General features: G+C 43.0%; 1 protein-coding gene across 4 annotated transcripts in view; it reads right to left on the bottom strand.

The window, feature by feature from the left end:
- The window catches only part of MYO5A (myosin VA), a 571,522-nt gene that overhangs the window by 217,558 nt on the left and 341,949 nt on the right, over positions 1-12,015 (bottom strand). For all 4 annotated transcript variants that reach the window (XM_069222454.1, XM_069222456.1, XM_069222457.1 and 1 more), the window contains exons 9-10: positions 3,411-3,517; positions 1,538-1,803 (exon numbers count right to left, since the gene is read on the bottom strand). In XM_069222454.1, the coding sequence (XP_069078555.1) occupies positions 1,538-1,803; positions 3,411-3,517 (373 nt within the window). The remainder of the gene's footprint in view (positions 1-1,537; positions 1,804-3,410; positions 3,518-12,015) is intronic.

The following is a 12,015-nucleotide window of genomic DNA, read 5'->3' as shown; positions in this document are numbered from 1 at the left end:
CTCAGTACAAGACACCTTTGGTCTCTCTTTTGAAGAGGGCCAGCCTCATCCCTCCTGTGGAGCACTTGCATTCTCTGTCCAGAGAATTTATACTGTAAGTAGCAAGTGTTCATCATGTAGCATTTACCTCAAGAGTCTTATTGCTAATGTGTTTGAGTCTCTAATACGCTGCAGGTGCACTTTAAAAAAGCACACTAGCTTAAAATAGGACAGCAAAACAGAGTTTTAGCAGTGGTATCCCAGGAACAATTCAACAGCATAACACACTTTATACTAGGCAGTTTCCTTTTAGAAACTGAGATTTTAAGTGATAACTGTTTATTTCTAGCCTAACCATAAAATACCCATAATTGTCTGAAGAGAAAGGATTAAGAAGGTTGAAATCGGACAGAGTCTCAACTAGAAATTTCATGACTGCTGTCAAAGTGATAGTCTGTAAAACTAGAGTCCATTGATCTGCATTTTGCACAACAGAATAGATGTTTATGTGTCAGATATGGTTGTATATGTTTCTCCTTTTACTGTTTAACAAACTGGTAGTGACACTTGTCTACCCCTTCCCCTGGCTAAAGTGGGCTCTGCCTAGAGACATTCAACTTGGCTAAGAGTTGACGATACAGAATTAAATATACATGTTTAGTTGCCTGAGAAGGTCTTCCCATTGACTTGTTATTTTTTCAATACTAAAAGAAAACATACAATGAACATGGGTGTAGCACTTCAATACAAAACACGGACAGAATGTACCAACCATCGATTTGGAACCTTTTTACAATTGTTTATGACAAGGGTGTGAAAGGAAGCTCTACCTCAAATATATAAATGAAGATCAGCATTCTGACTGAGCTTTTTCATTCCCTGTCATTTCAGCTCATCTATACACTTAAAGATACTGCACCTGCCAACGTGTGATGACATAATCCAGAGACTTCATAGTACGCATAATGATGATCAGATACATGACCGGCGGAATTGGATTTTTTTACGCCTGTCATGTTGCAATCAAATGGGCTATGCCCATGCGCTATAAAAAATATCCGCATTAAAGCCTGGGCCTTTTTATGCTATTTAAAGCAGTATACTGTTCAGTAATAGTTCCCGGCACCATAAATAACGTGATATGACACCGTAGTGCTTAAAAACATATCTTAGCCAGTTTGAAATCCAAATAAAAAAACTTCCATGTTTTAGAACTATTTGCACTCACAGTGGTTCCTTCTCTTGGTTAAAGATCAGAAGAGGCAACCATCAGTCAACAGTCAGATAGCTAAAGAATAACAATAGAGCGTCTGCAGAAAAATGAAAATCTAAGAGCAGGGTCAGTGTTTGTAATGGTTGAATGTCTTTACTTTGATAGCTTCATTTTCCAACAGCATAAATAATTTGTCCTTATGATACATATTAAAAATACATTACCTGATATATTTCTTTAGAACAGTACATATTTTACCACATAAAATGTTGTTGCTTGATAGAACTGCCTCACCACACAATTCGAGCAGATGTTTACAGTGAGATCATGCAAAGGTATACATACCCATAGATATCTAGCACGCCTATGAATGAGTGCTGTTTAATGGAAGCCATAAGAGCTTCATTGACACGGTCAACAATCCAGCCGAAGAGGTTGGCATAGATATGCTTGGACAGAGCATCTTTGGCATTGATGGCCTGTAATTTGCTGATAGGTTTGATAAACGTCTCTGTGTTGGTGACCAGCTTCCGGTGGCAGAGCCAGTGGTTCATCTCTTCATAGTCTACTCCCATCAGGTCACAGAAGATCGTCAGCGACTCGTTTTTTGGCTGAAAGAAAAAAAAGACAGTCATCGCCCCTTAGCACAACAGAAACTCACAGGAGCACTGCAACGCCTCACATTTACTTAAGAAGCAGATATAAGTTCTGCAGGTCCAGGGTTTAGGACTTATAGGGGCGTTTGAGGGAGAAGAGAAGGGGCCATAGGATCTCATTTGTTGCATCAGGTTAGCAGTGGTCTTGAAATCTATCAATATTCATTCTTTCAATCTGTTTTTAATCCTACTCAGGAACAGGGGAGTGTCTATCTAGAATAAGGTATTACCTAGCTTTATGTGCCAGGATATTTCCTGCCTTCATAAAAATCCTAGGAGCATGCACAAGGATGCTATCTCACTACCTCGAGCCGACAAGATGAAATCTGTGCATATACTGTGTTGCACTGGTTCTGCTCTTCACTAGCTATATTACTATACTAATTGGTATTTTTTTGCTTTTTTGAAAATGTGCAGCGCCCTGTACTGTTTATGTCTTAGTACTCACTCTAGGCATACTTCAAATAAATAAACTACAAAACCCAGCCCTCACCCTAATCAAGCAGCAACAATGGTTTTGAAAAGAGGTGGAATAAACACATGGCAAGTTCTGCAGAGAATGCCAGCAAACATGTATTTCAATATTTGAAACATAGCGCTTTATGACTGAAACCTACTTTTGTTCCTACAAGATTTAGATATCTGAATTATATTGTTGAAATCCTGGTGTAGGCCTTCTTAATCAGAGCACACAGGCTTGTGAAATACTTTGAGATTTTTGCAAACTCTATCTTAATGTCATACAGCTGCACAAGTGTACACATTTCACAATTGTATAGTGTTCCAATAACCAGTGTGTATTCCGGTCACAGAAAAAAATATCAGTTAATGGGATTTAGTCTTCTGAATTCAAGAAACTCAAGGCAGCACCCATGTGCAGATTTGTGGACTTGGCATTTTGTATGATTTGCTTGACTATGCACTTTTTTACCAGGATGAGGCAAGCTTTTTAACAGACCAGGAATTCAAGGAGTTAAAATTTGAATGCAAAATTATTAATCGCTGTATAGTGCAAACCAGCATCTCTATTGTTGTGCATTCTGAATCTGGGCTCCCCTTCGTACGGGCCTCTGAATCAGAGGTTTATGATGCTTGTTGGTGTTTGATATTGAAGACTTTGGGTGTTTAGTTTTGCAGTGGTGTGTGCAGACTGCTGTTAGTTGTGGGCATGTAGCTAGTTGTGCCGGTGGATTCACATGCTTTTTTGCAATGGGTGGTCAGATGTTCATTGACCGGTATGAGTAAAGTGTTCTCTTCCAATGCATTAAAGTGCAGGTAGGTGATAGTGGTGCCATGTTTTCAGTATAAGAGGTAGCGTGTTTATGCTGCATTTATCAAAATAGTTCAACAGTGTATGTTATTGAGGTGTGTGAAAGTTCTGCTAGTGTGGCAACGCTTTGCCATCTATAAGGCTCTGGTGCTGTATTGTTGACATGAGTGCCCCGTGAAAAAAGTGCAGCAAACTCTGCTCAACCTAATATCAAATGTGCAAAATGCACATTTTATATTCGAGCAGCAGAAATCCAGCCAATAGAAACAAAGATGAATTGGTGTCAACTTACGGGTATTTGACAGCTGTCCGCATCGCGTGACATAAATTCCACATTACCCAGGTGTAGAATGGATGCCAATATTTTGAAAATTCCCATCTGATAAGAGTCGTTAATTCCTTGAAAAAAATAGTGATCGATTAGTCTGACTTGGCAAAAATGTAATTTAAATAAAACAAGCATACAGCAGTTACATGTATTTAACCAGTGCCTTTGCTAGCACACACCAGTGCTTCAACTGAGGCTACCAATCATTCATACTAGTATATTTGATTTGCTGCACTTATTCAGGCCCCCTAGGCGAAGCTTCAGGTGGGTGTCTGGGGTGTTACACTCCCCTAATAAATAGTTGGGTACATGTGCACAAGGAATTTTTATATACACAGACAAATACACACACACTCTTTTTTGAAAGACCGCAAACATATTGGTTATGTTACAAAAAGGTGTATTTTCTCGCTTAGTACTCCTATAAATCCACATTCTTCTCCCTTTCTACTACCCCTTAGACCCCTCTCATGCGCTCTGCTTGTCCTATGATGTATTTTAACATTATATGCCAGCCTGGTTGACGGAAAATCTGAAACTTACATTCTCCCAATCTTACTGACCAGGCTTCACCCGTCTGACCCCACAACTGAAGCTAAGTATACCAACTAAATTGTTAGCCTCCAATTTCATATTCCTTCACATTTACAGGGCTTTTTTTTTTAATTTAGCTTTTTTAATGTATTATTTAATTTTCTAGATAGCAGTGGACCCCAAGAGTATGTGACACTGACCACAGGTTAAGAACCAGTGATGTCAACCACTCCCCCAGAAATGGACTCCACCTTAAACAAAATATTAAGGGAAATGGTTAATGAGAAAAACGTCTCTGTAAATCGATGTCCCCTATTCTGAGAGCAACAATTTTTCAGTCTCCTCCACTGGAGTGGCTGGCGGTCCTCATCTGCCAGGGCAGAGATTACTAGTCCCTTCTCCGCTGGTGATTACATGGCGGTAGCCCCACCAGGTAAATATTGGAGGAGACAGGGTGTAGGGGGTCCCATGGGGACCCTTGCACTTCCCATGCACTTGGCATGGGCAGTGCAGAGACACCCATGGCCAGCCCCATCGCACTTTTCACTGCCTGCTTTGCAGACAGTGAAAAGCACGCCGAGTGCTAGTTCACCCTAAGCACCGCATAACTGCCACCGGCTAAATTATGAGCCGGCGTCAATGTTGTGGGCTGTTACCCACTGGGAAACGTATCCATCCTAGGTGCTGTGAGGAGGGGACCACACTGACAGTAACCTGACCGCTGCAATTCAGTGGATAGCCTTTTCCATCCATGAAGTCGTAATTAGGGGCTATGTGTGTTGAAGAACGAAATGCTGCGAAGATCAAAAGGTTAGAGAAACAGACACTTTAGTTTCAAAGGGTCTGGATATTCACTTAGGCTGAGATCATCAGGGGTGCAAAAGCATTCCAGGCAAAATAGTACCAGGTTCATGGTTTATACTGAAAAATATGAAAGATGTACTCATACTGCCTTTTTTAAAATCATACTAACATTATTGATGACAAGTGTCCTCTGGGTTCAATGTGATAGAGACATCACAGCAGAGAAATATACAACATAACTCATGACTCTTCCAGTTTTTTTTTTTTTTTTTTAAAAGGACAGATAGTGAGCACCCAATCTTGTCATGACAACATAGAAAGAACTCTTTTTCATAGTCAGGCATAGCAAGGGCAGGAGCACTACACAAATTGCCCCTTAGTTCCAAGAAGGCCTTCATACATCTGTCATCAAATAGTACTGGATAACAGATATGTTTGTTAGTTATTCTTATTAAAGGTTTCACAGTCAGGGAAAAGTTTGGAATCCACTGGCGACAGTAGCCAATAAATCGCGGTAACATCCTTCCCTCCCATCGGGTGGTTGAAGGATTCATCTTCAGAATAGCAGAAATGTTTTTTTAGACTTTCATTGTTCTTTTTTTCAATGTAATGACTAAAATAATAATCAGCATATCGGGAGCAACATGGCGTCGGCGTAGCTGCGAGGCTCGCAGCCCCGCCCACCAGGAAACCGAGCACACAGCTTCCGATGTGTCCGCAGCGGAGCGGCCGAACAAGGATTGCACACCGCCTAGAGGGGAACGAGGAGTCCCCCCCCGGGTGCCTGGTTGCCTGCCCGCCACCTGCAGAGGGATAGATGAGGCTGCAGCGGCACTCGGGTAGAGGACGCAGAGCGCCGTGATAAGTTTAGAGAGACTGCCTGGGAGCAAACGCGCTGGAGCCCTAGCCGGCCCAGCGCTCGAGGCCGCGTTGGGAGGCCTGAGCAGAGGTACAACGAGGAGGATCTGTTTCGACCGCTCCTACTCACACCCAGAGGAGAAGAGGGTGTGAGCAGGCTGGGCTAGCCTTTTGACTTTAACCAGATCACCTGTGGAAAACTTGCAGCAACCAGGTACCGGGAGGAGGGCATAAGGAGAGTGTATATTGCAAGTAACCTGCTTTTCATGTAAAAAAAAAAAAAAAAAAAAAAAAGAGGCATCAAACGGCCAGAGACTTTTTGTAAAAAATCCCCCTCTTTTTTTTTTTTTTAACATTGATATAGACGGCGAGGATATTTTGATTGTCAACCAAACCCCCATCTTTAATAGGGACTATTCAGGTTAAGACGTGGAGATCTCTAAAAGTCCGATACACTCTATATTGCCTAATATTATCTGATACTGCCCCTTTTTTGCCCTTTTTTTCGTAGCTGGGAAAAAAGAGGAGGGGTGTTACCTAAAAAATTAAGGGGAAAAAAAAAAAGGGGAGAAAGGAATAAAAGGAGAACTTAAATACTTGGGGGCTCTAATGTTGTCGGGTGTGCAAGTCAATCCATCTTGGCATCTATATACCCCCTCACGGCCCTGGAGGAGTCTGATAAAACGAGCAATTTCTGGTGCACTAACTGCACCAGCCGGAATAATAGGTCTCTTTAGGCTGTTAGCCCACGTGTTAAAAACAAAGATGGCACCCAAAGCTACTTGGAATCCTGGAGACAAAACTGAAGGAGTAAAGGCGACACGCGTCGGAAGAGATAAAGGAGAGCTAGCAGGAGTAAACAAACGCCTGATGTCAATAGCAGGCAAACCTGCTGGGAAAAACATGTTGAGTCTGGGGAAAGATGCTAAGATGAGCGATAGTACTACCCCCCCTGGAAATCAAGGTAAAAGGCAAAAGTCAATCTACTATTACGACTTTTCTTGCAGGTGGGGCGCAAGATAGCCTCTCTACACATATAACCCCCCTCTGAAATCAGCATGTTAGGGAAAGAACCTACTCTCCCGAGTACCAGTAGCAAGAAGTTGTGTATCGAGAACAATGAACCCCTTATTAAACCTATACAAGGCACCAAGAATGTGTCAGAGATTGAAGACAATAATAGGGAGACAAGAGAGAAGGAGCCCGGCCCTCCCGCTGGGAACAAGCAACCTCAATTTGACCAATTTGAGCAACTGGAGCATCAGAGCGGGGAAGGAGCTGTAAGCACATCAGGATCTGCAACGGAAAGAGAGAATCTACATAAGTCTTCAGGAAGCCCTAAAAGGTGGGGTAATATAACTGGAAAAGACCCCCAATTTGTGGATTGGGGCAAAGATAATACTGATAAATTTTACTCTCTGACAGAAGAGTCTGATCTCAGTAGCGGCGATCACAGCTTTGGTGGATCTGAGGATAGCGAGACATCTGAGGCTGAAAATAAATCATCAAGTAACAAACCTACAAGCTGCGCCGACAGCGGAAATCTGTAAAAACACGACCCTGTTCTCAGGAGGGTCTTGAAAATTCGACATCCACGGGTGGTAGGACTTTAAAGTGGGACTATTCCGGTATTGAATTAGCAGACTCTCCTTCTATAAGCAACCAGGGCTCAGTTAACGGTAATAAGGAAACAGACACAAGACCCCCTGCTTGTAATTCGTCTGCGATGGGCACCGAGGCATGGATGCTGCAGTCAATATATAGTTCAATTAAAGAGCTGCAAACAGAGACTAGGATTGAAAGCCGGCGTGCAAGGATTGCTACAAAGAGATTGCAGGGGACGGTCCGTAAGGTTGCAAAATCTTGCACGGAAATCGAGACTAAGTTAAGCTCAATGGAAGAAAGGATAGTGGCATTCGAGGAGGATGTTGATACTCTTAAAGAGCAGAGAGCTACGAGAGACGAACAAATGATGGATGTAATGTGGAAATTGGAAGATTTTGAGAATAGACAGAGAAGGAATAATCTTCCATTTTTGGGTATACCGGAAGGGCTAGAAGGAATGAAAATGTCACTTACCCAGTGTACATCTGTTCGTGGCATCAGTCGCAGTAGATTCGCATGTTCTGCAATAGCTCGCCATCTGGTGTTGGGCCGGAGTGTTACAAGTTGTTTTTCTTCGAAGAAGTCTTTCGAGTCACGGGACCGAGTGACTCCTCCTTTTGTCTCCATTGCGCATGGGCGTCGACTCCATCTTCGATTGTTTTTCCCCGCAGAGGGTGAGGTAGGAGTTGAATTGTAGTAATAGTGCCCATGCAATGGAGTGACTAAGTATGCACTTATTTAAGGTTGAGATGATACATATATAAATAATTGAAGGTAACTTCCCAACTGCTACAGGCTCCCGGGGAGGCGGGTGGGCACATGCGAATCTACTGCGACTGATGCCACGAACAGATGTACACTGGGTAAGTGACATTTTCAGTTCGATGGCATCTGTCGCTGTAGATACGCATGTTCTGCAATAGACTAGTAAGCAGTTATTTCCCCAAAAGCGGTGGATCAGCCTGTAGGAGTGGAAGTAGTTTGAAATAATGTCCTTAATACAGCTTGACCTACTGTGGCTTGTTGTGCGGATAACACGTCTACACAGTAATGCTTGGTGAATGTGTGAGGCGTAGACCATGTGGCTGCCTTACATATTTCTTGCATTGGGATGTTTCCTAGAAAGGCCATGGTAGCACCTTTCTTTCTGGTTGAGTGTGCCCTTGGTGTAATGGGCAGCTGTCGTTTAGCTTTAAGGTAGCAGATTTGGATGCATTTAACTATCCATCTGGCTATACCTTGTTTTGAAATTGGGTTTCCTGCATGAGGTTTTTGAAATGCAATAAAGAGTTGTTTAGTCTTTCTGATGTTCTTTGTTCTGTCAATGTAATACATTAATGCTCTTTTGACATCTAATGTATGTAGTGCCCTTTCAGCTACGGTATCTGGCTGTGGAAAGAACACCGGAAGTTCCACTGTTTGATTTAGATGGAACGGTGAAATAACCTTTGGCAAAAATTTAGGATTGGTCCTTAGGACGACTTTATTTTTGTGTAGTTGTATAAAAGGTTCCTGTATAGTAAACGCCTGAATCTCGCTTACTCTTCTCAGGGAAGTAATGGCGATGAGAAATGCCACCTTCCAGGTTAGGAACTGTATGTCGCAGGAGTGCATGGGTTCAAAAGGTGGACCCATAAGTCTAGTTAGGACAACATTTAGGTTCCATGAAGGAACAGGTAGTGTTCTTGGTGGTATAATTCTCCTAAGGCCCTCCATGAATGCTTTAATGACTGGTATTTTATATAGGGAAGTTGAATAGGTAGTCTGCAGGTATGCAGATATTGCTGCAAGGTGAATCTTAATGGAAGAGAAAGCTAGGTTAGATTTTTGTAAGTGAAGCAAGTAACCCACTACATGTTCTGGAGTTGTGTGTAATGGTTGTATTTGATTAATATGGCAGTAGCAAACAAACCTCTTCCATTTACTTGCATAGCAGTGCCTGGTGGATGGCCTTCTTGCTTGTTTTATGACTTCCATACATTCTTGGGTAAGTTGTAAGTGCCCGAATTCTAGGATTTCAGGAGCCAGATTGCTAGATTCAGCGATGCTGGATCTGGGTGTCTGATCTTTTGGTTGTGCTGTGTCAACAGATCTGGCCTGTTGGGCAATTTGATGCAGGGTACCACTGATAGGTCTAGCAGCGTTGTGTACCAGGGTTGCCTTGCCCAAGTTGGTGCTATCAATATGAGTTTGAGTTTGCTTTGACTGAGTTTGTTTACCAGGTAAGGAAGGAGAGGGAGAGGAGGAAAAGCGTAAGCAAATATCCCTGACCAGTTCATCCATAGGGCATTGCCTTGGGATTGTTTGTGTGGGTATCTGGATGCGAAGTTTTGGCATTTTGCGTTCTCCCTTGTCGCAAACAAGTCTATCTGAGGTGTTCCCCAGAGTTTGAAATAAGTGTTCAGTATTTGGGGGTGAATTTCCCATTCGTGGACCTGTTGGTGATCTCGAGAGAGATAGTCTGCGAGTTGATTTTGTATCCCTGGTATAAACTGTGCAATTAGGCGAATTTGGTTGTGAATTGCCCAATGCCAAATTTTTTGTGCTAACAGGCTTAACTGCGTGGAGTGCGTCCCTCCCTGCTTGTTTAGATAATACATTGTTGTCATGTTGTCTGTTTTGACGAGAATGTATTTGTGAACTATTATTGGTTGGAAAGCTTTTAGTGCTTGAAAAACTGCAAGAAGTTCTAGGTGATTGATATGCAGTTTTGTTTGATGTACGTTCCATTGTCCTTGTATGCTGTGTTGATCGAGGTGTGCTCCCCACCCTGTCATGGAAGCATCTGTTGTTATTACGTATTGTGGCACTGGGTCTTGGAAAGGCCGCCCCTTGTTTAAATTTATGTTGTTCCACCACAGAAGCGAGAGGTAAGTTTGGCGGTCTATTAACACCAGATCTAGAAGGTGACCCTGTGCTTGAGACCACTGTGATGCTAGGCATTGTTGTAAGGGCCTCATGTGCAGTCTTGCGTTTGGGACAATGGCTATGCATGATGACATCATGCCTAGGAGTTGTAATACCATCTTTGCTTGTATCTTTTGTGTTGGATACATGCGTTGTATGAGGGTGTTGAAATTTTGAATTCTTTGTGGACTTGGAGTGGCTACTCCTTTTGATGTGTCTATTATGGCTCCCAGGTATTGTTGTACCTTGCGTGGCAGAATTTTGGATTTTGTGAAATTGACGGTGAACCCTAGTTTGAAGAGGGTTTGTATGATATGATTCGTGTGATTTGAGCACTCTATTAACGAATGGGCCTTGATTAGCCAGTCGTCTAGATATGGGAACACATGTATTTGCTGTCTTCTGATGTGTGCAGCGACTATCGCTAGACATTTGGTAAAGACTCTTGGTGCGGTTGTTAATCCGAAAGGCAGTACCTTGAATTGGTAATGTATTCCTTTGAATACAAACCTTAGGTATTTCCTGTGCGATGGGTGTATTGGTATATGGAAATAAGCATCCTTGAGGTCTAAAGTTGCCATGTAGTCGTGCAGCTTTAGCAATGGCAATACTTCTTGTAGTGTGACCATGTGGAAGTGGTCTGATTTGATGAAAGTGTTGACTACTCTGAGGTCTAGGATTGGTCTCAGTGTTTTGTCCTTCTTTGGTATCAGAAAGTACAGTGAGTAAACTCCTGTGTTTATTTGTGTGTTTGGCACTAATTCGATTGCATTCTTTTGCAATAGTGCCTGCACTTCTATCTCTAGGAGATTGGAATGGTGTGTTGTTAAATTTTGTGCTTTTGGTGGTATGTTTGGAGGGAACTGTAGAAATTCTATGCAGTAACCATGTTGGATAATTGCTAGAACCCAAGTGTCTGTAGTGATTTTCTCCCATGCTCTGTAATAATGACCTATTCGTCCCCCCACTGGTGTTGTGTGGAGGGGGTGAGTGACATGTGAGTCACTGTTTAGTAGTAGGGGTTTTGGGGCTTTGGAATCTTCCTCTATTTCTAGGGAATTGCCCTCCTCTATATTGTCCCCGAAAACCTCCTCTATACTGTCCTTGGTAACTGGACGGTGTGGCTTGTGAGGTGCTGGCTTGTGTGCTTTGACCCCGAAACCCCCCTCGAAAGGGCGTTTTACGGAATGAGCTGTAATTCCCTCTGCTCTGCGGGGAGTAGAGTGCGCCCATGGCTTTGGCAGTGTCCGTATCTTTTTTGAGTTTCTCAATTGCTGTGTCCACTTCTGGACCGAACAGTTCTTTTTCATTAAAAGGCATATTGAGAACTGCTTGTTGAATCTCTGGTTTAAATCCAGACGTTCGGAGCCATGCATGCCTTCTGATAGTTATAGATGTATTAATTGTCCGTGCAGCTGTATCTGCAGCGTCCATGGAGGAGCGGATCTGGTTGTTGGAGATGGCCTGTCCCTCCTCAACCAATTGTTTTGCCCTATTTTGGAAGTCTTTGGGCAGATGTTCAATGAGATGTTGCATCTCGTCCCAGTGGGCTCTGTCATAGCGCGCAAGTAGTGCCTGGGAGTTCGCGATGCGCCACTGGTTTGCAGCTTGTGCTGCGACTCTCTTACCAGCTGCATCAAACTTGCGGCTTTCTTTATCTGGGGGTGGTGCATCTCCAGATGTGTGAGAGTTGGCCCTTTTTCTAGCTGCTCCTACAACAACAGAGTCTGGTGGCAGCTGTGTTGTGATGAAAGCCGGGTCCGTAGGAGGCGGCTTATACTTTTTTTCCACCCTTGGTGTGATTGCCCTACTTTTGACCGGGTCCTTAAATATGTCTTTTGCGTGCCGGAGCATACCAGGG

The sequence above is a fragment of the Pleurodeles waltl genome, chromosome 3_1, assembly GCF_031143425.1.
Source record: "Pleurodeles waltl isolate 20211129_DDA chromosome 3_1, aPleWal1.hap1.20221129, whole genome shotgun sequence".
NCBI lineage: Eukaryota > Metazoa > Chordata > Amphibia > Caudata > Salamandridae > Pleurodeles > Pleurodeles waltl.
The sequence above is the reverse complement of the archived record's forward strand: the minus strand, read 5'-3'. Positions and strand labels throughout refer to the sequence as shown.